This window comes from Megascapheus bottae, chromosome 37 (genome assembly GCF_031878675.1).
Source record: "Megascapheus bottae isolate mThoBot1 chromosome 37, mThoBot2.hap1, whole genome shotgun sequence".
Classification (NCBI taxonomy): Eukaryota; Metazoa; Chordata; class Mammalia; order Rodentia; family Geomyidae; genus Megascapheus; species Megascapheus bottae.
Window position 1 is genome coordinate 617,928 of NC_143545.1, and position 26,261 is coordinate 644,188.

General features: G+C 57.6%; 1 protein-coding gene and 1 long non-coding RNA gene across 12 annotated transcripts in view; one reads left to right on the forward strand and one right to left on the reverse strand.

Moving 5' to 3' along the window:
* Positions 1 to 26,261, reverse strand: part of Cacna1c (calcium voltage-gated channel subunit alpha1 C) — a 231,805-nt gene that overhangs the window by 150,743 nt on the left and 54,801 nt on the right. For 9 of the 11 annotated variants that reach the window (XM_090325250.1, XM_090325254.1, XM_090325255.1 and 6 more), the window contains exons 2-3: positions 19,017 to 19,339; positions 18,314 to 18,418 (exon numbers count right to left, since the gene is read on the reverse strand). In XM_090325250.1, coding sequence (XP_090181376.1) covers positions 18,314 to 18,418; positions 19,017 to 19,339 — 428 coding nt within the window. Of the gene's footprint in view, positions 1 to 18,313; positions 18,419 to 19,016; positions 19,340 to 20,449; positions 20,695 to 23,098; positions 23,232 to 26,261 lie in introns of those variants that run through there. The other 2 variants (XM_090325251.1, XM_090325252.1) reach the window with 2 other exon arrangements.
* On the forward strand, positions 23,390 to 25,258 carry LOC150041936 (uncharacterized). The gene is made up of 2 exons (XR_016533669.1): positions 23,390 to 23,728; positions 24,815 to 25,258. It is a non-coding gene; the product is annotated as an uncharacterized LOC150041936 (long non-coding RNA).

Below are 26,261 nucleotides of genomic sequence, written 5' to 3' on the forward strand. Positions count from 1 at the left end.
TTCTCTCTGGCTTTACTCCACCGTCTCACAAGCACTGATGGCTGTGACGTTCCGGAGAAGATGGCTGAGGGTTGTAGGTGTGAGAAAGAGGGAATTTCAACATGGCGTCCGGCTGATGCCTTCCCAGGGTTAAACCACTATCCCATAGACTCAGTGCCTTCGGAGATGGGGACATGTGGCTTTCCCATGTGCTCTAGAACATTCCTGAACCACCAGGGATGGTTCACGTAACCCAGAACCTGCCCCCCTTCTCTCTTTCTCTCTCTCTCTCCAGGAGCCTTCAAGCTTTCCAGCAGGGGCCAGGGGGAGGGAGGGCATGGTCTAGTGTAACGTCTGCTCTCCTCTTGAACGTCTAGCTCAAGTAGCGATGGCATATTTAATCCACGGGCACCGTGACGTCCCAGGGCTGGGTTCTGAGACTCACTGCCACCACCCGGCACCAGAGAGAACCAAACACCACACGCCGGCCTGGATAAAGATCAAAATCTAAAAACTGGAACGAAGGTCTTTTATAGAATGCGCATCATCTTCACACCGTGGAGAAGTTTAAAAAACAACGTCAAATCTCCTCAGTGGAGGGAGGCCCGACCTGCAAAGCTGACTCGCCCTCTTCGACTTCTGGATTTCTCCCACCCCTGTGGAATTCAGCTGACAAGCAAGTCCTGCCAGGACTCCAGACATTCAAGGAGCCCCAGGTCGCAAGGAAAGCCACACGTGGAGACTGGGGACCCCAGAAGGGTGCTAAATTCTAGCCAGGTTTCAATGCCCAGCTTTCTAGACCTGGATATCTTGATACATAAAACGGATGCTTAGATTCCAACATCGGGGGGTCTGAGCGTGTCTGAAGCACATTATCCCACACCGAGTGTGATCAGGTTTGTCATAAAGTCTATTTATTATTATTTATTCTTTTAGTCAGTGGTGGGGCTTGAACTCTAGGCCTGGGCACTGTCCCAGCTCAAGGCTGGCACTCTACCACTGGAGCCACAGTGCCACTTCCCATTTTCTGGTGGTTCACTGGAGGTAAGAGTCACATGGAGACTTTTCGTGCCCTGGCTGGCTTTGAACCACGATCCTCAGATCTCAGCCTCCTGAGCAGCTGGGATGGCAGGCGTGAGTCCCTGGCGCCAGGCACCATCGACTGGTCTTTTTAAGAGAACTACACAGGGTATGTTCCGTTCAGGCTCCTGGGAACACTGACCTCCCCTTCCCACCAGCGCCCCGCTCTTCCAGAAGCCTCGGGCATGGTAGGGACGGCTCCCGTGTCCTTCCCTGGGTGCAGAGTCTGGCCTCGGCCCCTCACCGTCCGTCCCTGCTGCGTCTCGCCTTCACGCATGCATGGAGTGGGGAAGCTGCCCGGCTCATCTTCACCGGTCAGCAAAGCCACCCCCGTAGACGGCTGTCCAGTCTCCCATGACCAACGCTGGCCTCGCCTGGAGCCATCCGGATGCCCACCAGGGGATCCCGGCCAGCCAACAAGCAGCTCCTCAAGGGTGGTGAAGGTGCCTCCCAAAGCAACTGGCCATAAAAGGAGACGGGGCAAAGGGTGGCCATGCTCCCTCCCCCTGCCCCTCCCCCCAGCAACCCACTTCCAGTATGGAATGGAATGTGGGAGGGAAGGTTTATATCCTGAAGCACTGGGCAGTGCCAAGAACAGACCCTCGGCTAGGCTTGCTCAAAGTGTGGGATCCGAAAGGAAGGCCGTGCCGGTCCTGGGAGAAGCATTTTCATCCCCCCCAGGCCCTACCACCCCAGGCAGAAGGCGCATCCTTTAACACCATGCCCCCGGCCACGCGTGGCTCTGTGGACCCCTTCAGCATCTGCCCGTCATGTTCAGGGGAAAAATCCCAAACCCTTACAGGGGGGTTGGCGTGCCGACCCCCACGGGCGCCTCCGTCTCCTCTGCCCATCCTACCCTCTCCAGCACCGACCCGGCCCTTGCCTGTGTCTAACCTATCCACCGTCTCCCCCAAGGGGCAGGTTCCCAGAAAGCAGTGATTGCTCTGTGGTCGTCGGTCGCCGCCCAGCCACTGGGATTTAGAGAGCGGCGCCTGGCACACAGTCAGAGCGCAGAAATGTGTTTAATGCACTCATTAGAGATCTATCCCCCCTCACTAGGGTCCCAGCTAGTTTGCTCTGGAAATCAACCCACGATGGGAAGGCTCGGTGGGGATGGAAGTGTGATCCGGATGACCCGAGAGTGGGCCAAGCGAGAGCGCCTGAGTGGAAATTCTAGCCCTTGAAGGCAGGAAGGGACACAGAAGCGGGGAAGGCGGCATTTCACAAGCGCTAATGAAATAATGGACCCGGCAGCAGAGCCACTGGGGAAAGGCTGAGCGGGATGCTCAGCCTTCATGGAGCCCTCGGGCCGCCCACCAGTCTCCTCCCATCCCACAGAGGGACAGGAAGAGCTCAGCCCCACACCAGGAACAAACCCTCCTGAATCTAAAGTCTAAGGTTGCAAGGGCGGGATGGGGTAGGGGGAGGAGAAGGACGTAAATGACCAAACGAGGAAGCAGTCAAACGACAAGGTGGGCTCTTCCCACCCAGTTCCTTCAACAAACACACATGGCTGTTTATGGATGCGGGGGGGGGGGCATTCGAGGTGGAAGGACATCGGGAAGGTGAGCCAATGGCTTTGAGAAATTTACACATGACCCGATTATTAGATGGGATTCGGGGTCTCTTGGGTTTTGTGGTCTGCGGTGATATTGATTTTTAAAATTTTTTTTTCAAAAGCACACAGGAAAGCAGCTACAGGGACAATGTAAGCTGGCTAGAATCTGCTTTCAAAGGTTCCATTTAAGAAAAAAAGGAGGGAGGGGGCAGAGTTCGGCCTAGTGGTAGAGTGTTTGCCTAGTATGTACGAAGATCTGGGTTCGATTCCTCGGTACCACATACATAGAAAAAAGTGGTGCTGAGGCTCAAATGGTAGAGCTCTAGCCAAGAGAAAGTCCAAGGACAGTGCTCAGGCCCTGAGCTCAAACCCCAGGAGAGGTAAAAAAAATAAATAAAGGAAGGAAGGGGTGTCTGGAGGGAAATACAGAAAACGAGATTGTCAAGTTTCTCACTGGAGCCTGGAGCTTGGTGCCCCGATGATGTCTCAGGTTTCTGGTTTTGTTTTGAAATCCTAAACACATTCGCTTTTCAAGGGTTTTCTCTCTTACAGACGAACGTAACACAGGAAAAAGTAAAATTCAAAGTACACGGAGCTGTCCTGTGCACCTGTCACTCTGCCACAGGTCATCACCCCCTCCTGACTTCTCAGGGACCCAGAGGCTTGTCTTTCCGGTCCAGACCAAACCTCTCAGGGACAAAGCCCCCCCCCCCCACGCGCACGCGCACGACACGCACACACTGAGTTCTCTAGAAGTTTCTCTCTTGCCAGAGGGTGCCGGGAAGACGGGCTCTCCATCTGTCTGGGCTCCGGCTCCAGGCCCTCTCCCCTGCTTCCTGCCCCTGGGGCAGCTCTCCTGCCACCTTCTGTAACCACATCTAAATAGATGGTGCAATAAATCTGGGAACTTGTGTGGAAAGTATTAAAAACCCATCCTCTGATGTCTGCTGCAGCTGGGGGGCAGGCAGGGAGGGAGGGAGACGTTTATGGAAGTGCAGGCCCTTAAAATCCAGGTGTTCCAATCCCTGCTTCTCAGACGAGGAGATTAAAGAGCAGGCAGGTTGCCACGTCAGCGCCCTGGCCACAGCACCAGCCGGAGCCCGGGGCTTCGTTCTAGAACACAGCCACGTTCGCCCTGTCGCCTTCCCCGAGTGCTGGACGACCCCGGGGACCGCTCACCACACCAGCTCCCCTCACCATCGGGACCGTCCCCTGCCCTTCTCAGAGGCGGCTCCGTGGAGGGTCAGCTCCTCGGGGAGCGGCCAGGGCTCAGCCAGGCCCTCCGGGCACAGCCAGCCTCTCACGGCCGATTCGTTCACTCATGATGAGTAACAGCCGAGTGCAGACACTGCATCCGGTGTTGGGGCTTCCTGGAGGCGGGGCTGCCCACGTGACGGTCCCCACACTCCGCTCGGCCACTCCTGAGTTCTGGTCCTCTCCCAGGCTCGCCCCAGGCTGCCCAGGCACTGCCACTGACGACTGGGGCCCCACGAGGAGGAAATCCCTCCAGTGACCACGCCTGATCGGGGAAGGTTCACACGTTCCCAGCCCACCCGGCACCTGGGGGGCCCCGTGAGCCCTGCCTTCCCGGGGTACCCGTCCTTCGGCCTAACCCTGCTGTACCTTACGTCTTTCCAGGTCAGATTCCAACACCCTGTCCTCAACTGTCCCTCCAGAACCCCATAGCTCCCTGTGACACCCCTTCTCGCCACCCCCTGCGTGCTCACCTGTGTCGCTCCTGCAGCCAGGCAGGCTATGGAGGCCCATTCCCCCCCCACCCCCACCCTCTCTCCAGGGACAAAGCCCCCCCCACACACACAAGTCTCTTCACCATCCCCGATCTCCTCGGTTTACAGGGCCGGGAGTGTGGCCTAGTGGTTAAAGTGCTCACCTGGCATGCACGAAGACCCGGGTTCAATTCCTGGGTACCTCATACACAGCAAGAGCCAGAAGTGGTGCTGTGGCCCCAGTGGTAGAGCTCCAGCCTTGAGAAAGTCCAAGGACAGTGCTCAGGCCCTGAGCTCAAGCCCAGGACTGGCAAAAATGAAAAAAAACCCTAAGCGAAGATTTAAGCCTCAAGGTGTGAAGGCGCTTCCCCACTGCCCGCAGGCGCTAGCGGAAACCAAATACCTGGATTCTGAGCTCCTCGGAAGAGACTTCAGTGTCGCCGTGACTAACAATAATTCTCGGCGCTCAGGCCGTTCCGAGCGGGGAATTGTCACCTCGGATGCTGCAGTGGGACAGAGCCTCGGGCTCTGACACAGGATGGGGGCTGAAGCTCCCTTTGGCTCTTCCCTGACGGCCCGAGCCACCCCCCCACACCCCAAGTACATCCCGCGATTCCCACCCCGGTGTCTGTAAAGATGGGGCGAATGCGACGGCAAATCCCAACACCCGAGGATCTTACCGCGGTACGAGTTCAATTCTTGCTCGGAACCCAGAATCTAAACCACGCTGAACCCCGGCTCTGTCCAACCTCGAGCCAGGCTGGCCGCCTGCCTGCCGTCCTCCCCCACTGCAGGGCCACTGCTTTTGCTGGTCCTTCTATGCAGGACGGCCGCCCGCTGTGCCTAACGAGGGGCTCTTCCTCACCGAGCTTTGTGGGGGACGTCTAACCCCACTCACTGTCCAGCTCACCCCAGGCCCTCCGCGGACACACCCACCCGGTCACCTCACTTTCTCCCAAGCTCTTGCCGGGATTTACGCGTCTCACACATTGGAGTGGTGGCCTCTTCTCTCTCTTCCTTCCCATTAAAGGTCACCGCATATTCTCCCCCGCTTGCCTTCCTAGCACTTATGATCTCCGACAGCCACTCGAATAGCAGTTGTGTAGAAGAAGGGGCAATGGACAGGAGGGGGGGAGGAGAGAAGGCCATCGAGTTTACCCCCTGTCCCAAGGCCCTTTATCCACAAAGGGCGGAGAGGCAGCCCTGCGCATGCGCACGGAGGACAGGCGGGAGGACGGGCGTCCACCTGGCTTGCTCAGTACCTGTGGTCAGCCGTACCCTGCCCCCATCTCTACCTGCCGCAGCCTCCGCCGTCCAGCGGGCTGGGGTGGGGATTCTGAGGACAGAGGCCAAGGGTCAGGTCTCTCTGGAGCCAGGGGGCTCAGGTCCAAGCCTGTCCTATTCCGCTGTACGTTTCTTCCAGCACAGAACTCACTGCCCTGCCAGGTCACCCTGCTCCCCATCAGCTTTCCCAGAAGAGGACAGTTCCCTACCTGAATGCAGCTGTAGCTGGAGCACCAGTCAACCAGGGGAGACTGCGCCCGGGGAGGAGGGGGGGAAGAGGGGGAGGGGGAGGAAGAGGGGGAGGGGAGGAGGGGGGAGGGGGAGGAGGAGGGGGGGAGGGGAAGGAGGGATGGAGGGGGAGGAGGAGGGCGAGAGGGGAAGGAGGGGTGGAGGGGGAGGAGGGGGAGGGGAAGGAGGAGGAGGAGGGGGAGGGGAAGGAGGGGTGGAGGGGGAGGAGGAGGGGGAGGGGAAGGAGGGGTGGAGGGGGAGGAGGAGGAGGAGGGGGAGGGGAAGGAGGGGTAGAGGGGGAGGAGGAAGAGGAGGAGGGGGAGGAGGGGTGGAGGGGGAGGAGGGGGAGGGGAAGGAGGAGGGGGAGGGGGAGGGGAAGGCGGGGTGGAGGGGGAGGAGGGGGAGGGGAAGGAGGAGGAGGAGGGGGAGGGGAAGGCAGGGTGGATGGGGAGGAGGGGGAGGGGAAGGAGGAGGAGGAGGGGGAGGGGAAGGCGGGGTGGAGGGGAGGAGGAGGAGGGGGAGGGGAAGGAGGGGTAGAGGGGGAGGAGGAGGAGGGGGAGGTGGAGGGGAAGGAGGGGTGGAGGGGGAGTAGGAAGAGGAGGAGGGGGAGGAGGGTCTCCAGGGAACCTTCCACGCTGCCTTCTGAGGCGCAGCAAGCCTCCCACCCCCATCCGTTCACACGTCCGGGGTCCCTATCAGACCCCTCTCCCCTCTGAAGACTGAACTGATCAATAGTAACTGTGAAATGGCTGAATACCCGGCGGGGAATCAAGGTCTCCGAGGGAGAGCTGAGGGACCATTAGCTCCCCGGCCCCGGCCCCACGTCCTCCATTGACTGACGAGCCAATACAAACCCAGCGTGCAATTTTTCTTCTCCTGGCACCACGTGGGCTCGGAGGCGTCCATGGTTCTGTAAGACACAGCCCTGCGGGAGAAACCCATCTCCAGCGAGGCCCGATGCTGGCAGGGATGCGGGCGTCAGATCGGCCGAGCCACAGCCTCTCATTGTACAGAACTCACCCCACCCCGTCTCCCAGCTGGCCTTCTGCCCCCTCGACTCAGCCTTGGCACCCATGCCGGCTTCTGATGGCTTTATTCTCCTGACTAAGCTGTCTTCCAGCCTCGGGGATGAAGTTTGCACACGTGTCTTGACCACCATGCCTCCTGCCTCCCTCTCAGCGGGGCCTTCCCGTCCCCTGCAAACGCGTGCCAGGGCTCGGACAGCCCAAATGCAGTACTGGTACTTTTTTTTTTGCCAGTCCTGGGGCTTGAACTCAGGGCCTGAGCACTGTCCGTGGGCTTTCTCAAGGCTAGAGCTCTACCACTTGAGCCACAGCACCACTTCCGGCTTTTTTCTATGTATGTGGTACCGAGGAATCGAACCTGGGTCTTCATGCGTGCCAGGCAAGCACTTTAACCACTAGGCCACACTCCTGGCTCCATGGCTGGAAGTTTTCAAAACACTCCTGTGGACATGTTAGATGTTAGCAGTTAGGTCCTCTGAACCTAACCACTCCTGAAAAGAAAGTGATCATTTATTTGCAATTGAGAACCACTAAATACAGGCAAACACGAGGGAAAGAGAGCCCTGGAGGGAAAGAGAGCCCTGGATAGCTTTTCTGGGTTTGGATGCCTTTCTCCCCCCTCCGAGACAGGTTCCAGTGAGGACAACAAAAGGCTAAAACTAGACCAGCACCTCAGACGCAAAGAGAGTCAAACGCAGACAAGAAAGAGACGCACGCGCGGGGGAGCCGGAGCCGGGGGAGCGCCAGATCCTGAGACCAAATTCCACCCAAATCTCAGCCTGCCTCCGGAGCCCTCAATGCCCCAGGCACATTCCAAGCCACACCCCGAAGATGGAGACCCAGGGTGAGAAAGCCGCAAGTGGCGTCGTGTCTCAAGTGGTAGATTGCTAGGCTTGGGCAAAAAGGGGCAGTGACCAGGCCCAGGGTTCAAGCCCCAGGACTGGCAAAAATAAAAATATGTTTTAAAAGAAATATATGGGGGGCTGGGATGCAGCTCCGTGGCAAAGCGCTTGCCTAGCAAGTGCAAGGTCCTGGGTTCAATCCCCAGTACCCACAAAGACGTTGGAAATCCCAACGTCTCAAGGTCTAATTCACTAATGAAGAAAAAACAGCGACAGAGTTTGGATCAGACTCTTTTCTCTGTTTATTGAAGATACTGCGTGAGCAGAAAATCTTTTCCAAGTGCGTGTGCTCTTGTCCCCCCCCCTCTTCCCCCTCCCCCCCACACTGAGTCAGAACTCACGTTAACCATCCATCCAACATTCACTGCACCCAAGCTCTTTCCTCACGAAAGCCAGGGTCTCTTGGATTGTTTTTGTCACATCAGGTGACTGAGGTACCCACGATAAGTCAGTGAGTCCCTAGCGTCTCAGAGCAAACGACCCCGACTTCAGACCCCAAAGCCTTTCTTTCATTCTACCTGCTCCAAACACCCAATCCTCCCTTAGATCGTAATACTTGAGAGGCTCCCGCCACTTAAAACTCAGAACCCGCGGAAAAGGCAGAGTCTGCCCGAGAGGAGGAGAGGGGAAGCTCGCTCTCTAACAGATCACCTCCGGGACAGGGGTATCTCATTAAAACGGTTGACTCTGCTCCATTCTGTGCCATCCGGCGAGGCAGCAAAAGCGTCTGTTGGATTTCTCCGCCCTGGCTGGAAGGTGAGTAAACTGTTCCAACCACTCCCCAGAAACCTGAGTCTCCCAAGATCAACGCCGTGTTTCCAGAAAGCTCCCCACCCGCACCCCCAGTTCCATAAGTGATGGAACGCTAATAAAACGTGGAGCGTGTGCATAGAATTAGATAAAGACATTGTCTTAAAACAATGGAACCAGCGGGACAGCGAGCTGGAGAGGCTGGAAAACTCAGGTCTTTGCTTTCCAGGCTCCCTGCCCTCACCGCTTCCAGTTTTCTCTGGTGGCTCTCCGGAGAGGAGGCTCTCACAGACATGTCTGCCCGGGAGGTGCTTTCGACGGCGCCCCTCAGATCTCAGCCTCCGGAGGCGCTCACAACACCGGCGCCTCCGCTAGGATGTTGGTGACATATTTTGGTTCTCCGAGTTACACCCTCAGAGCCGGAGCAGCCGGCCTCAGACACAGGTGGCTCCAGTTGTGTTTCAGAGCTGCCACAAATAGCCCTCGCTTTGCCTGGGGCCATGACCCCGACCAGCCACCACCATCATGGCTGGAATGCCTCGAGGCCGAGGGAACTATGTGACCGCCAGAGACCTTGCAAAATGGATCCGGATTCCAGACGGCGGGAGAGGAAGTTCTGGACTTGGCCGCAGTAAGCTGGCTTGCCAAGCCGCCTGGGGAACCTGGATCCCAGTCTCTGTGAACCTTCGCCGTAAGCTCAACGCCATTTTCTCTTACTCCCTCCTCTCCCCCTCCAGAAAACAGAGACGCTGGCTATGCACAAGGCAGAGGGGAGACAAACGCAGTGGCCTGGCTTGTTCCGGGGCCGTCCACACAAGCGTGGAGGAAGCGCTGGGGTTGCGACCCCAGGGACGTCAGACGGGCTCTTCTGCCCAGGCTTGCCTGGGACTGAGCCCCTCCCCAATCTCAGCAGCCCACGGAGCGGGAGACGACAGGTTCACGGCCACCGTGGCCAGCTGCTGTGCAGGGGCTAGCTTCGAACCCTGACCTCTCCAACCCTTCACCATCCCTCGCCAGGATTCCAGGCGTCTGCCTCTGGCCCGCGGCCCGGTCATTCCCGTCTTAATCTAGGCGTCGGGGGTCTGGGGAGTCGTGAAGTTGTCCCCACGTTACAGATGAGGAAACTGAGGCTTATAAATAACCTGTGGCAGGGCCTGGATGGAACAGAGAGCCACGTGAGGGACCGAGGGGTGCAGCAGGAACGACGTCAGGTGGCCGCACGCCACTCTTTGTCCCCCCCTCGATCTGGCCTCTCTCCCTGGCCCCAGGAAGAGCCAGCCGGGTTCCACAGCCCCCTGGTCACCCCAAAGCCACCACCGAGCCAATGCCACCTTCTGTCAGGTGTGACTAGCCAACAGCTCAGTGCTTGTATTTACCACCGACAGACAGCCCGGGGCCACACAAGGGAGCCTGACTCCCGCACTCTCTCTCCCTCCCTGGCCTCATCTGGGGCCCTTGGGCAAGTTCCATTAGGAGTTTTGAAATATTTAAAAGGCTCTCTAGCCAAGCGACAGCCTTTATGAGACCCTGGGGTGTGGGATCCCGGGGTTGGAAATGAATATGGCGACTCTTGGTGTTTTTCCTCTTTGGAGCACTGGTCCTTTCCTTAAAATCCAGCTGTCCTCTTACGACCCGAAGCAAGGGTGTCCTGGGGGGCTGGGGAAGGCGGAGGAGAAACCCCCGTACTCAGAGCAGGGGGGTGGACGCCTGGTCCACCTGGAGGCTGTGTGCCAGGAGAAAGGGTGTAGGCACGTGGAACTCACCACGTCCATTCTATTAAGTACGCCGCCCGTACCACGCCACGCAGGTAAACCGGACACCCTGGCTTCTGAAACTCACAGGGGGAGGGAATGAAGCTCTCGACCCTACCTCCTAGGTGCTTTACTACCATGTGTGCCTTGTGCAGACACGCCTGTGCCGTGTGTGCATGTGTGTGCATGCGTGTACACATACCTACCCAGCTGTGCGCCCATGTGTGCCTCTGTGAAAACACGACGGGCCTTGTGAGCGTGTGTGTGTGTGCGTGTGTGTGTGTGGTGTGTGAACATGGCCTGTGTGCCTCTGCTCACTTGTAAATGCGCCTGCACCCATTCTAATGACACATTCTTCTGCTCATGGTGTCTTACGCTTTATACATTTTTTAAAAAGAGTCTTGCTCATTATGATTTTTCTTTGGTAGGTCGTGGGGCTTGAACTCTGGGCCTGGGCGCTGTCCCTGAGCTCTTCAGCTCAAGGCTAACACCCTACCCTTAAGCCAAGCCCCACATCCTGTTTTCTAGAGGTTAACTGGAGATAAAATCTCAGGTCCTTTTGTGCCCAGGCTGGCTTTGAACCTTGATCCTCAGATCTCAGTCTCCTGAGTAGCTGGGATTCCAGGCGTGAGCCACCGTGTGGTTTTAGGAGAGTGCTCTCAATCTGCCACCATTGGCTGCAATTCTTAAGCAACTGGGTGGTTTTTCTTTTTAATTTTTCATGTCACTTTATTTCTGTAAAATACAGCAGATATTCGGGAAAGCACATAAAGCACATTTTTATGATTTAATGAATAATTTGCAGAGCAAACCTTCCAGTAACCACCACAACAGATCCAAAACGCAAAAACACCACCCGTCCCCAGAGCCACTGCTGTCGGCCCTTCTCGCAGCCGAATCCTTGGCCGGCCTGGACTGTACCGACCCACGGCCATTTCCTGACGCCACAGGTTCACCACTTAGGAGCTGTGCCAGAGAAATCGCATCTTTCTGCCCATTTCTGAGCTTTCCTCTGGTCTTCTGCCTTGTTTCCTTTCACCTGGCCTAGGCTTGTCAGCTGTAAATTTGTATCTAAGCGTGGATGGTTTCTCAGCTTTAATTCATCTTGAAGGGAAAACACTTTCACAGAAGTGAGAAGCTTAGGGGAGCCATGCGGTGACATGGGAGCGAGAAGAGAGGCAGAGACAGAGAGGTGGGGAGGCAGGGAGGAAAAAGAGGAATAGGAAGAGGGAGAGGGAGAGGGAGAGGGAGAAGACAGAGGAGGAGGAGGAGGAGGAGGAGCAGGAGCAGGAGGGGGAGGAGGAAGAGGAGGAGGAAGAGGAGGAGGAGGAGGAGAAAAGAATCACAATCTGCTTGATCTAGTTAATTCATCATCATCATCATCATCGTCATCATCATCAACTAGATGGTATTTTATTTTTTTGCCAGTCCTGGGGCTTGAACTCAGGGCCTGGGCACTGTCCCTGAGCCTGTGTGTTCCAGGCTGGTGCTCTACCACTTGAGTCGCAGCTCCACGTCCTTTCTCTTTTGGGCCACACGCGGGGTGAATCCCAGGGCCTGGATGTGCTGGGCACAGGCTTTGCCACAGGGCCACTTCCTTCCCCAGCTCAACGGCTACTGTCCTGCCAAGCACACGGCCTACGTCTGTGTGCCTCAAGTGGAGACGCCCGCCCCAGTCCCCCCGCCCCGGGTCCCCCCGCCCCAGTCCCCCCGCCCCGGGTCCCCCCGCCCCAGGTCCCCCTGCCCAGCACTGGAGGATGGGTCTGCCCCAGGTTTCACAGTCCGAGGGAAAGGCGGAAGGTTTGAATGACCCTGACTCCGCTTCTGACCGTTCACACCACACGTCCTGGAGTGTGCATGGTTCCCACGACTTGAAAAGAAAAGGAGAGCGGCCACTGCTGTCACGTGGAGGCGACTTCTGTCCCAATAAGGACAAGCCCGGAGGCTCCTGCTGAGGGTTCTCAGGCCCCTGGGTGGGGACGGAAGCAGGCACGCCTCATGGGTCTCCCGGAGCGCCCGTCATCTCTGTGTCCCCATCTTGTCACGGGGAGGTGGCAGGGGGGTGTGACTCTCCCTCCTCCGCGGGGCCAGCCCCGGGACTCCTGTTGGGACGAGTCCCTGTCCTGGGGCCGCTCCCCGAGCCTGGCGGCTGAGATGGCTGTCCTGGGACGGGGACACAGTCCAAATCTCCTGAAAAGGGAAAGGCTATTTTCGGGTCCGTGACTCCAAACCTATGCGGATGCTTTAGCAATGACTAATGAAGCCTTCGGCTTCTAGGATGGCCCTGGGCCAGACGTCCACCCGTGCCAGCCCAGACTCTGCCTCCAAGCCACAGCCGGCCGGCCGGCAATGCCCAGGAAGAATAATGACCTTGGGAAAGGTGGCTTGAATCTTATCTAGATGTGCGCCTCTGTTTCCCTCACAGGGGAGTCAGGAAATCAGATCCGGTCGTCTTTTCAGGTTTTCTTTTCGTGCCCAGTCCGGCTTCCATGGGTCCGGCGGTGGAGACGCGGGTGTGTGCTTTACGCCTCGCCTCTGGTTGAAATGGGGTCGCTTGGACTCTGTAGGTCACGGCTGGCCCTGGCCCCTGGCTTCCGGAAGCCAGGACTGCAGGCCGGGCAGCCGTGCCAGTGAGTCTTCCTTGCTTATCACTCGGTGGAGAAGGGCACTGTGGTCCCAGAATCGGGTGGGTGCAGGCAGAGGGGACCCTGACATTTCCCATGACATTTCCCCGGGGCCTCTCTCTCGTTCTTTTTGGCTTCACGCCTAGAACGGATGCACACTCAGCCTGATTCTTCTTCACTCCTGGCCGGAGTCTGAGCGTGTATGCCCTCCTGAGTGTGTCAGGAGGGTGACAAGAGTCACGCCCAGAATCTCAGCATGGGCAAAGCAAATGCTATACAACGTCTCCACCAGAAAGTTCACAACAGAAAAAAATTAAAAAAAAAAAAAACCACTTGGGGAGGGGGGGCTTGTTCAGACAGCAAGCAAAGCAAACATGCCACACACACACACACACACACACGCACGCACGCACGCACACAAGCTAAGGCAGTGCAAGGATCGGGCCACACCCCTGCAGGAAAGGCAAGCTTTGCTGGCACAATGCTGCGGTCTCAGACTCCGGGACACTGGTCCATCTTTCCCAGATGGCACAAACGGATGCAAAACACTCTGTACACTTGAGAGAACAAGGGCCTGTGCGAGCTGACTCACGCGGAGCTTGTCTTGAATCCTGCCTCTCTGAATCCTCCCTTGCACCATCCTAGCTAGGTTTGCTCTGCCTCTGAGCCCATTCCCCTGCCTGCGAACCAGGCTGGACGCTTGGAGGCCTGGGGACTACAACCTCAAAGCTTCCTGGCCCCAAGTACACACACTAGAAGTACGGCAGTCTGAACACGACCTCCAGCCTCTGCTGTCTCTGTCACCACATGGTTATAGGTCACCAGCGTTCCGGAGACGTGACACCGCGGCCTCCCATCTCGTGCTGTCCCCAAACTGTTAGCCCAGGCAAGCTGCAGTGAGGACTCCGTTAAACCCATCTAGTATTGATGGGTTCAGAGTCGACGTCCAGCGTGGCTAGAAATCAACTCCAGACACCACTTGGCCGGTGCGTGGAATCAATATCTCCGTGGCAGGTCTCGGCAACGCAACCTTTTAATATAAAAGGCGGAGGACGATGCCTCCCAGAAGGACGGGGCAGCAGGAGGGGATTCGGAGATGGATGGGCCGTCTCTGCGGTCGTGTGGACAATCGAAGGCTGGGTTTCCCCACTTCCGCTTCTAACGTCCTTCAGAGATTTCCTCAGGACTGTCTCCATTCATTCATTCGCTCATTCATTAATTTTTCTTTGGTTTCCTTGAGGCTTTTTTATATTATTATTATAAAGGTGAGGTACAGAAGGGTTATAGCTATACAAGTCAGAGAAAGAGTGTCATTCTGTTTGAACGGTTTCATCTCTTCCCCACTCTCTCCTATTTGCTAGTTGTTCATATATATATTTTATTTTATTTATTTTTTTTTTCTGATCCTGGGTTTGAACTCCGGGCTGCGTGCTCTCTCTCTTCTTTTGCTCTACCACGTGAGCCACAGCACCACTTCCTGCCATTTTGAGCGTGGCAGGTACGATTCTCACAGGCATTCCTCCCACGCTGGCTTCCTCCTGATGCCCCCAGCTCAGCCGCCTGAGTAGCCAGGATGACAAAGCCATGGGTAACTGTGTCGGTCTTGGGGCTGGAATTCTAGGCCTGGGCCCTGTCCCTGAGCTCGTCAGCTCAAGGCTAGAGCTCTACCCCTTGAGCCTCAGCACCACTTCTGGCTTTTTCTATGTATGTGGTACCGGGGAATTGAACTTGGGTCTTCGTGCATGCTAGGCAAGCACTCTACCACTAGGCCACACTCCGGCCCCTCTCACAATCCTTGACAGCACCTAGCCTGCCAGTACCTGCCAGCAGCCACCTAGCATCAGAAGTACCTACCCCAGGCATGACGGAGCAAGGTCTCTTCCTTTGAACACCAATTAGCAGGCACTCGAATAACAAAAACAACGATACTTTCAATTTCCAGAGAGCTTTTTGCCACCATCTCTAATGCGATAATGCTTCTCACAAAAAGCCTGCGGTTAAGTAGGGTGTCATTAGCTCTAAGTAACAAATGGAAACTGAGGCCCTGGGAGGTTAAGTGACCTGCTCAGGAGCAGACAGGCAGCTTGGCATTTCGGGTCCCTACATTAGGGAACAGGGAGGGGGGAGGGAGGAGGAGGGGGGCTTTTCATTCCCCCCTGAAGCACTGCTAACACAAGCTGCCTACGAGCACAAGCTGACAGACGGAAGCAAGAAACGCCAGGCAAGTCCACATTCAGGCTCTGCCACAGGCATGGCAACACCTGATGCCAACAACTAACCACGATGTTAGAAGCCATATGCATTTTTTAAAAATCCAGGATGCTTTTGGCCTATATCCTGGAACGTAACAGCCCCCCCTCCCCGTAAATGGTAGCAGAATGAGCAAATGACAGGATGAAAAAATAATTGAACACCAGCCCATGTAAAGAGCTAGAACGAGCCGTGCGGGACCACGGAGACCCGAGTGGGAAAGCAGGCCTGGCTCCACAAGAGAAAGCCTGTTTTGACGTGTACCGGTACGAACGTTGGAAAGTGTCGGGCGGAAGCAACAAACGCTTTATGACCGTGAATGATGGTAAAGTCATCCCACAACCCCGGGACACTTTCTGCTGAGAACCGTATTTCTAGACGCTCATACGTGTGTGTGTACACACACACCCCAAATAAATAAAAAGAGCCGGTACCAGTGGGTCCCCCCTTGTAATCCTAGCGGCTCAGGAGGCTCAGGTCTGCGGATCACGGTTCCACCGTGACACGGCGCCAAGCGGGCAGGACATCCATTCCGCGGCCTCTCCCCGGTCTTTGAATGGAATGAGTTTGATAAATCTGCGCCATCACACCCCATGTAAATAAGTAGTGGAGGGGATAATTCTCATTACTGCAGTAGCCCCCACCCCCCACTCCCCCCGCTGGCATTGTTGGAAAGCCAAGCGAGCTGTCACCCCCGTACTGGTGGGGTTCAGGTTGACCTGACTGCTGCTGTGACCTTCTAATGACCTCAGCCACACAGAAAGCACCCAGAGGGAGCGCAAGGAGCCAAAAGCAAAGCTGTAGCCACAGGTTGGAGCCCACCTTATAGCAACGTGTGGGGGGCTCTTTTGTGTCCTAATAACTGGATTTCCTGATGCCTTGTGTCAACCTGAGTTCAGTGTTTGTCTCTGAAGGATCCAGAGAGTTCTATTTTCAGATTCCAGAAAGACTTTCTTCGACTACCCACGAGCCGGTACCCGACAGGGGCTCCATCAACTGACAGGGCCCACCCTCATCTCCCGGCCCCCCCACCCCCAGACGAACAAGGATGGGTGGAGACTGAACAAGACGCGTCACCATATTTAGACCTCCTCCGCTCCTGGTCCAGAAGCCAACAGGCCCCTGCCTCCTCTGAAACATTTACTGTGTAAACACGCAGTCAGACAGCCACCCGAGGGTTTACGACCGGCTCGTGAAGGGTAGATCCACTCAGGAGCTTGCTGAGCCAGGACAAGGCTCTGAGTTCAAACCCCAACACCGCCTCCAACAGCAAAGCACACCTACAAGTCCTCTCTGTGCCTCTTTCATAGGCCATAATTGCGCTGCCTGTCAATACCCTCGTGGACCACGTGGGATGATACCTCAGCACCGCGCTGATGTCAAACGCCCTTGCGTCCACAACTAGTTTGAGAGTGATTGCTCCAGGCCTGGAGGGGAGCCAGGCTGTGGTCCAGGGATAAAGCATTTGCTTAGCACGTTCAAAGCCGTAGGCTCTGTTCTCCACACGCTAATATATACATATATATATATACACATAAATCCATATACATATAATTGTTAAAGGAGACGTGGAGATGTCTTCCAACCATTTGTTTAACTTTTGGTTAAGTCCGAATTACTGAATTTGTTTTCCAACAGAAACAAGTTTGTTTACCTCTGGTTGGGTTTAGGTTGGGTTGGACTGTTTGTTTGTTTTTTTTTTTTTCTCTCTCACTCTCTCTCAAAATACCTGTTAATACTGCTACGGAGTATTTAGTCTTGGAAACATTTTCCTACCAGCCTCCTGTGCCTGGCAACAGCCTTCTCAAGTACACAGCACTGCTCTTTGTACAAGGAAAAGCAGTCAATCTACTGCTAGCTTTCCGACTCACGTCATGAATTTGTGGACTGGGGTGGGGGGGATGGTACGTCAGACTTTTTGTTGGTGGTGGTGGTGGTCGTGGGCTTGAACTCGGGCCTGGGCGCCGTCCCTGAGCTCTTCAGCTCAAGGCTAACACTCCACCATTTGAGCCACAGCACGGCTCCCGGTTTTCTGGTGGTTCACTGCAAGGGCTGGCTCTGAACTGCAATCCTCGATCTCAGCCTCCTGAGCAGCTGGGAGGACAGCAGGAGCCACTGTGCCTGGCTATGGGTATTTTTTGTTGTTTATTTATTTTTTTTTTTGCCAGTCCTGGGCTTGAGCTCAGGGCCTGAGCACTGTCCTTGGACTTTCTCAAGGCCAGAACTCTACCACGTGAGCCTCAGCACCACTTCTGCCTTTTTTCTATGTATGTGGTACCGAGGAATCGAGCCCGGGTCTTCGTGCATGCTAGGCAAGCACTCAACCACTAGGCCACACTCCTGGCCCCTGTTGTTTATTTTTTAATGTCCATGCTTGTAAGATTTCTGCCTTGTGTTCAGAATCAGCCAGCGACAGAGACTGGAAACCCCTCCTGCCCTCCTGCAGCTCCCACACCAGACCTAGCAGGGCTGGAAGCAGAGACAAGATGGTGGCTTTGGGGCCCAAACGCCTTCCATGGAAGCTGAAGTCACGGGGCTGAGCAGGGGAGGGGAGAGACATCCATCCTGCACTGCCCCAATTTTTGCCAACCGCATTCCAAAGCCCTTTGTCCGACATGCCCAGACAGAGCGAAGGCCTCCGTGCTCGGCTGTGCCTTCACACTCACGCCAAGAGTAAACACTGCCGCGTCTGCTTTTTCCATGGACAAATCCGAACCCCACGCTGCCAGCGCTGGCCGGCTCCTCGAGCCAGAGAGCCGCCTTTCCCAAGAAAACAAAGCCGTTTCAACTCAAGAATACCTCTTGGCTGCAAAAGGAAAGCTTCCTAGAAAATTATGTATCGTGCAGTCATGCGGTGACCCGAACCATCAGAACACAGAGACCGAGATCACGCACGGTGGACGAGCCAGCGACACACACTCGCCGGAAAACACCTGTGCATGCGCACGCGCACACACACACACCCCCCGATCCCTTCTGACCACAGGCATGCAACGTCAGTGTGGTCTCCACCAGTGGCCCTGGAGGGGCCACCCGCACACGCCGGTCCACCACACATCTCGCTCATCACGGGAGCACATTTCCACACAGCTCTGTGAGACCCAGAGCTCTGTCACACCTCCAGGAACAGAAAACGCCCAGCCTTGGGGACTTACCAGATTGGAGTTGGTGGCATTAGAGTCGTCCTCTGGGAAGGGAATGTAGATGGCTAAGGCCACACAGTTGGCAAAAATAGTCAGTAAAATAATGATTTCAAAGGGTCTGAGGAAGGGAGTTAAGGAACACAATGCTGAGACATACAGATATATATATATACATATTTCTTAATGAATAAAAGATTCGTGTGTATATACTTGAATCAAAGACTCTTGCAGATTTTGTTTAAACAACGCATTCCGAGCCCCTTGTGTTCTGAGAAGAAACACATGCCTTCATGAACTTCTCCCGGGCTCTGCCAACATTTTCCCTAATATGTCAAGGGCAGCCCAGGCCGGGCGCGTGCCAGAATAAACACGGATTTCTCAAAACGTTGTCCCTTCTTGGTATTTATTTAGATTGCCATGGACTTGATTTTTCCCTCAGATGCCTGGGGCTGGATGGTGTGGGGGTTTTTGTCTCTGCTCACGGCCGCCGGGGAGACCCCACTGGCTGGCCTGGGGAAGAGGAGCAGGGTGTTTTCCCAGAAGTGTGGTTATTTCACTTTTGCAATCCATGGGGCAGGAAGGTCTGTGGGACTCTTATCTCCAGGGAACCACCTAACAATTGCAAGTGGCACTGTGACTCGAAGTAGTTAACGCCTGAGTCGAGCCCGGGCCTGAGACCCTGCCGTGTCCCAGGGCCCCACGAGCACAAAGGATATTTCCATTCCACGATGCTGATGCAGGCGCGGCGGACGGGATTCTTCAGGGTCAGGCAGAGCAGGGCCCGGGGCGGCCGGGTGGCCGTGGTGCCTGCCTGCTTCTTGGGCTTCCCGTACTGCTGCCGCTTGCGCTGCGTGGAGCTGACCGTGGAGATGGTGGCGTGGCCAGCACTGCCCATCAGCTTGGCTTGCCGGGCTGCATCGATGGCCGCCTGCCAGGACAAGGCTGCTCCCGGGCTGGGGATGTGCTCGGGGGCCAGTCCGGCTGCCGCATTGGCATTCATGTTGGCGTGAGCTGGGCGTGGGCTCCCATGATTGGAACCTGAGCGAAGAAGCACAAGGGACGGTTACTGGGGAGAAACCTGGATTCTGTGAAAAAAAAAACAAGTCATATTTGGATTTCAAGCGTCCGCGGGAAGTCGGGAGCTGACGCACAGAACGCGGGTGTGCGATGTGGAGACACAGAGCCCTGCGCTGACCGGGGACGTACCACCTGCTCGTCCGGTCTCACTGCCTTGTCCTAGGAAGGGAGGAGTTTGCATGACAGCACGCGAGGCCTTTCTGGCACACACAGGAGGCTGCAGAAACCACGAGAGGCCATGCGATGTCTATCTATGCATGCAAAACATGCCTCTCGATGGGCCCCGGTGCCTCACACCTCGAACCCCGGCTACGGGGAGACTGAGAACAGGAGAGTCCCAGCTCGGTCTGGACAGACATGTTTGCAAGAACCCCCCCCCCCCCCGCCCGTTAGCTGAGCGCGGTGGTAGTGGTCCTAGCTACGCAGTTAAGGTGGGAAGTGTTCCAGGCCAGACTGGGCAGAAGAGTCCACATGATTCCATCTGGGTAGAAGAATCTGGAAACACAGACGGAAGTCCAAGTGCAGGAAGCCCGAGACGCGAGCAGACCCCGTCTCAGGAGCCGCCATGGCCACAGAAAACAGTTGCCTGGCGAGTAGGAAATCCGGAGTTCCGACCCAGGTCACCCAAGAACGCATCCCCCAGACCAAAGGGTCACCGCGGAAGAGTTGTTAAAGGAGAGTGAGGAAGAAATCAGAACGAGGTGAGGGTTCGAGGGAAATGACAAATTTGGATGAATAGTGGTGAGGGAGAATGAAACGAAGAGTGTAATTCATTCTGCTCGACACCAGCACGAAGGAACGGCGCCCCAGTTTAGATCTCACTGCCCGTCTCCCCCAAGGCCCGTGCATGGCAGACGCTGACCCACGGAGATGCGGCAATGGTGAGCTGATAGAATGTTCCCGTGCGTTTCCCGGCTGAGAGGAGAGCAATTGTGCCGTACCACGGACACCTGCCAGCGCGTGCTGTATGGCTTTAGGGCCAATCAATCACAGCCTGCCACCTCACTCCAACCACACCCCCAAAAAACCTGTGAGGCCTAATAAATCTCTTTCTGTTTGTACGCTGATTACCTCGGGCATATCTGTTCCGCGTGACGGACCCACTCGAGGAGCAACGGGTGACTTTAAATCATGTAGGCAAATCTTCCGACATCTGACATCCGTCTCTCAGAGAAAGACGATCTGGATTCCCTGATCCCCAAAAGGGAGCTGGCCTCTGGCGTCTGCTTTGACTAACCACACGCAGCCGGAGTGACAGCACGCGACGTCCAGGGCGAGGTGGAAAAGGCCACGTGGTGTCCACGCAGCCCTCTGGAGGGACTGTGCTCCAGCGTGTGTGTGTGTGTGTGTGTGTGTGTGTGTGTGTGTGTGTGTCTGTGTGTGTGGTGTGTGTGTGTGTGTGTGTGTGTGTGTGTGTGTGTGTGTGTGTGGCGTGCACAAGCGCCTGTACTAGTTTCAACTCAGGGCCTCTCACTCCCGGTGATTTTCCTTTTTAAACTCTAGGCTGGCACTCTACCGCTTGAGTCACGCCTCCACTCCCAGCGCTCTGCCGATTCCAGACGAGAATCTCTGGGCTGTGTCTGCGGGGTCTGGCTTAGAACCAGGGTCCCCAGATCTCAGCCTTCCCAGCAGTGACGGTGACACGCGTGAGGAGGCACTGGTGCCTCTCCTGACCTGCTTCTTAGAACGCGTGGCCCCTCGTCCCTTCCCACGCCACTCCGGACAAAACGCTCCCGACGTGAGCCTCCGAAGGACGCGGGGCCGGGCTGAGCTGCGCGGAACGCCCCCGCCCGTGAGAAGCTGCCCCGCAGACAGCATTCCTCCACCCAGCCCGGCCCCGTGCCACGAGCCTCGGTGGAAGCCCTGCCCGGGGCGTGGGCACACCTCTGCCGGGCAGCCTTCCCGCCAGCCTAGGCGGGAAGCTTCACCTCTGATGCCCACGGAGCGTCCTCATTTCTGGACTCTAAGCCTCCCCCGAGCACACCCGGGGCGAGCACGGCACGGCGGAACGGGTGACGCCTGCCAGGGGCGTGGACGGTGGCGAGCAGAGGCCACCCAGGGGCCGCCAGCTTCCCGCTGCAGCTCAGTGCCAACTGGAGCACATCAGGCCTTCTCGGGTCCCAGCAGTCACCTGCCTCCTTCTGCACTGTCACCATCTGGTCCCCACCCCCTGGGCCTGGAAAATGGCCTTTGTCCATTTTCCCATCTCACCTCCTCCCCTCCTCCTCCTCCCCCTCCTCCTCCTTCTCCCCCTCCTCCCTTTCCTCCTCCTCTCTTCCTGCTCTCCTCCTCCTCCCCCTCCTCCTCCTTCTCCCCCTCCTCCTCCTCTCTTCCTGCTCTCCTCCTCTTCTCCTCCACCCCCTCCTCTTCCCCTTCCTCTTCTTCCTCCTCTTGCTCCTCCTCCCTCTCCTTCCTCTCCTCCTCCTCTCCTCCTCCCCTTCCTCCTTCTCCCCCTCCTCTTCCCCCTCCTCTTCCCCCTCCTCTTCCTCCTCCTCTCACTCCTCCTCCTCTCCCTCCTCCTTCTCCCTCTCCTTCCCCTCCTCCTCCTCTTCTTCTTCCCCCACCTCTTCCTCCTCCTCTCCCTCCTCCTTCTCCCTCTCCTTCCCCTCATCCCCCTCTCTTCCTCCTCCTCCTCCTTCTCCTCCTCCTCCTTCCCTGGGGGCTCCAGGCAACTGGGGCACCAGAGGCAGAGCTTTAACAGAATGCCAAGCTCCCGTGTGGCGCCTCCTCCCACCAGAGAGGGAAAACAAAGGGAGGCGACTCACCCAAAGCCACCACACCAGACAGTGGACGCAGGACTCCCGGGAACTGCCAGACGAGGTCTCACGCTGGCCACACACACACCCACACTCACACACACACAGCCCGGCCTTCAGGGCCTCCAGGGACAGCCTGGTGTGGGAGGGGACACTCTGGTCACCTGGCTGCCTCTGTGAGGACGGATCCCAGCATCTCTGTCTCTGTCTGCCTGGCTGATGTCTTACTTAGCTCACCACGGGCGCACGCGCACGCGCACACACACACACACACACACACACACACACACACACACGGCCAGAACCCTCTCTCCAGCCGCTCCACTCGCTCTGCAATACCAGACTCTGCTTAGCCAGGATTTCAACTCCGGAACCAACCCACCCAGCTCCCCTGCCTTCCAGACGCCCGGGCCCCTGCTCCTGCCGACCGCCCCGCCCCGGGGCTCCCTCTTCTCCCCAGCCACACAGGCCTGGGCACTCTGGCACCGTGCCGGGGAAGAGGATGTGAGAATGCACCCCGCTCCCCCAGAAAGGCCGGGTGGGGTACGGCCTGGACGCCCCCGGGGCACCCTGGCGCTGCCTCCACAGAACCAGGGGGTCCGTGGCCGAATGCCAGGTCCCGGCAGGCTGACTCCTGAGCCCCCCCACGCTCCACAGGGGGGACCCTGCGGATGACGAGAGCCGTTCCCAGAACTCCAGGACCTCTGTGCAGCGCGCCATCTGGAGCAGGCACGTGGGAAACGTGGGAAACGGGCAGCGGCCAAGAAAACAAGTTCCCATGTCGGGGGCCGCGGCCCTGCCCACCGCCACAGCCTGGCGCACGGCTGCCACGCAGGGACCAGGGACCACACAGGCCGGGCTGGCCGCTCCGGCCGGCCTCCGCCACGGCTGGCCTGAGAGGCTGGTCGAGCTTCGCGGTGAAGCGGTTTCTGGGGCCGTCACCCCAAAACAAAACAAATACAACCTCTGAGATCAGAAGCTTCGTGGTTCAAAGCCAGCTCAGGCAGGGAAGTCAGCATGGCACTAATCTCCAACTCCTAAAAAGAAAAAAAAGCCAGACACGGAGGTATGGCTCAGGCGGTAGAGCTCCATCCTTGGGCAGAAAAAGCCAAGGCCCTGAGTTCAAGCCCAAGTATGACAGAGAGAGGTGGGGGGGGGTGTACGGGGGGGGGTATAGCAGTCAGCCTGCATCATCACAGCTCTGTTAGCACAAAATCACCACCTGATGCAACAAAAGATGTTGTTGGTTTTTTTTTCAGATTATCAAGCTGACTCAAGCTCAGTCTCCTGAAAAGAGGCAGCGGGTGCCGGGGTGACGGGGTGACATCCGCCCCGGTACCGCCCGCCTGGGCCTGCCCTCCATGCCGGTGTTCAGAACAGCTCCTCCGGGCACTCGAGAATCCACGACCACCGCTCCCCTCTGCCTCCCGCTCGCACAGGGTGCTGTCTGGCTCCAGACCCCAGCCCGGACCCCAGCACAGGCCGCTGGACCCCACAACACCCTCCACGGGTCTCCCCCACCTCAGTCACACACCAACCCCAGGTCAACACACGAAACAACCGTGACGAAAGACAGACGTGCTGCGTCCCAAAGGTGCACGTAGGAAAGACTAGGAGGGGGGCGGCACCTGCCAGAGGCAGGGCCTAGCAGGAGGAAGTGAAGTCACTGAGGCGCTGCTCTTGGGGGAAGGGAGGTCATGGGGCGTGGCCTAGTGGGAGGATGTCAGGCCGTGGGGGCGTGGCCTAGTGGGAGAATGTTAGGTCATTGGGGGCGTGGCCTAGTGGGAGGGTGTTAGCTCATTGGGGGTGTGGCCTAGTGGGAGGATGTTAGGCCATGGGGGCGTGGCCTCGTGGAAGGATGTTAGCTCATTGGGGGCGTGGCCTCGTGGGAGGATGTTAGGCCATGGGGGCGTGGCCTCGTGGGAGGATGTCAGGCCGTGGGGGCATGGCCTAGTGGGAGGATGTCAGGCCGTGGGGGCGTGGCCTCGTGGGAGGATGTTAAGCCATGGGGGCGTGGCCTAGTGGGAGGATGTTAGGCCGTGGGGGCGTGGCCTAGTGGGAGGATGTTAGCTCATTGGGGGCATGGCCTAGTGGGCGGATGTTAGGCCATGGGGGCGTGGCCTAGTGGGAGGGTGTCAGGCCGTGGGGGGGCATGGCCTAGTGGGAGGGTGTCAGGCCATGGGGGGCATGGCCTAGTGGGAGGATGTTAGGCCATGGGGGGGCGTGGCCTCATGGGAGGATGTCATGGGGGACGTGGCCTAGTGGGAGGGTGTTAGGTCATGGGGGGCTTGGCCTAGTGGGAGGATGTCAGGCCATGGGGGGCGTGGCCTAGTGGGAGGGTGTCAGGCCGTAGGGGCGTGGCCTAGTGGGAGGGTGTTAGCTCGTTGGGGGCGTGGCCTCGGAGGATGTTAGGCCATGGGGGCGTGGCCTCATGGGAGGATGTCAGGCCATGGGGGCGTGGCCTAGTGGGAGGATGTCAGGCCATGGGGGGCGTGGCCTCAGAGGATGTTAGGCCATGGGGGCGTGGCCTAGTGGGAGGATGTCAGGCCATGGGGGCGTGGCCTAGTGGGAGGATGTTAGGCCATGGGGGCGTGGCCTCGTGGGAGATGTTAGGTCATTGGGGGTGGTGCCCTCACAGGCATGTGTGGGACCCCAGCCTGTTCTGCCCCCTGCTATCCAGTTACCATGGGGTGAACAGTCCCCTCAGCTACAAGGTCCTGCCACAATGCACCCGCACCCCCCAAGAGGCCAGCCAACCTGAGAAGGAAGCCTGGATGCAAACCTTTCCTCCCTGTAAGCTGGCGGTCTTCAGTACTGTGTCACCGTGACAGAGAAGCTGGCTTGGGCCAGGTGGACTGCAGTCTACCTCCAGCTCTGCCCCCAAGCGCAAGCATTGGCCCAAGCCCCGCCTTATCCACAACTGCTTGGAGAAGGGCCGCAGGGAAGAAGCTCTGAAGAAAGAGTCGTGAGCAATGGTTTCCATCACCCAAGCCACCACCCTTGCCCAGAAATACTGCAGGAGCTCCTGACATTTCTCTCATTCCTAGGTTTGGCCCCGAGCCGTTCTCCACACGTCCACACGGCAGCCGGGCTGACCTTTAGAAATATGACTCATAAAACCAGGCCCTGTGGTTTCTCTGGTTAAATTCCTTCAACATCCAAACACTTGGTCGTGGCTCATGCACGTGGGCCAGCCCGGGCCCACCTCGGCCATGTCCATCTCCCTTCTCCCCTCCGCCTGTTCCAGCACCTTCCCGGCAGGCACCCTTTCGTGCCTCAAACAAGCCGAGGCCGGGGGCCACAGCGCCTTGTCACACATCCCCAGGCGTGCTTCCCTCTGCTACGCTGCCCGTCCTCGTCCACCAAGAAGACACTACAGCTAAGACGAGCGGTGAAGGGGTGGGACGCTGGCTGATGGAGAGCTGGCAAGCCTCCTGGCCGTCGGCAGGCCCGGCTCACAGCCCACTCTCCTGGCTCTGGGTCGCTTTGTAAGCTCTGAAACTCCCAAACGAAAAATGACTCCGGCAATTCATGGTAGGGCCATACCAGTTCACACACACACACACACACAGCCAAGGCACCACTCAGTCCAAGACAGCACGCAGGCAAACAGAAGCCGTCTGTCATTCGGAGCTGTCAGCGTGGCAGGCCATCAGTCCGAGGTGGGAGTGGAGTGGAGGACTCCGGCCGTGGCCCGCACAGCAGAGGAAGCGCGTTGAAAATCCCACTAACCCGCCGTTCATTTAGAGCTAAGGAGTCTAAGTGGACAAGCAGAAGGAGGCCGCCTGCTGAACACCAGCACCCACGCTGGGAAGAAGCATGGTGGGGCGAGAGGGAAAGGACGGCCACCGCATGGAAACTGAAAACGGGAGAGAGGCTGCAGGTCTGTCTTCAGCGCCTATCACGACAAGTGAGTAGAAGGAGGCGCCCAGGCTGCCTCCCCACACGGAAGGAGGAGACCCCGCGTGAACACGGCCTTTCCCGGGGCCCCGGGGCTGGCAATCCGCCCCTGCTCCCTCTCGGCTGAGCTGCCTCCACAGTACTGGAGCCGGGCTGCTGGTCCATCTCCCTAGGCCTCTTCCGAACCGGAGGTGTTCACAACAGGCCCTGAGACCACCGTGTCAAAT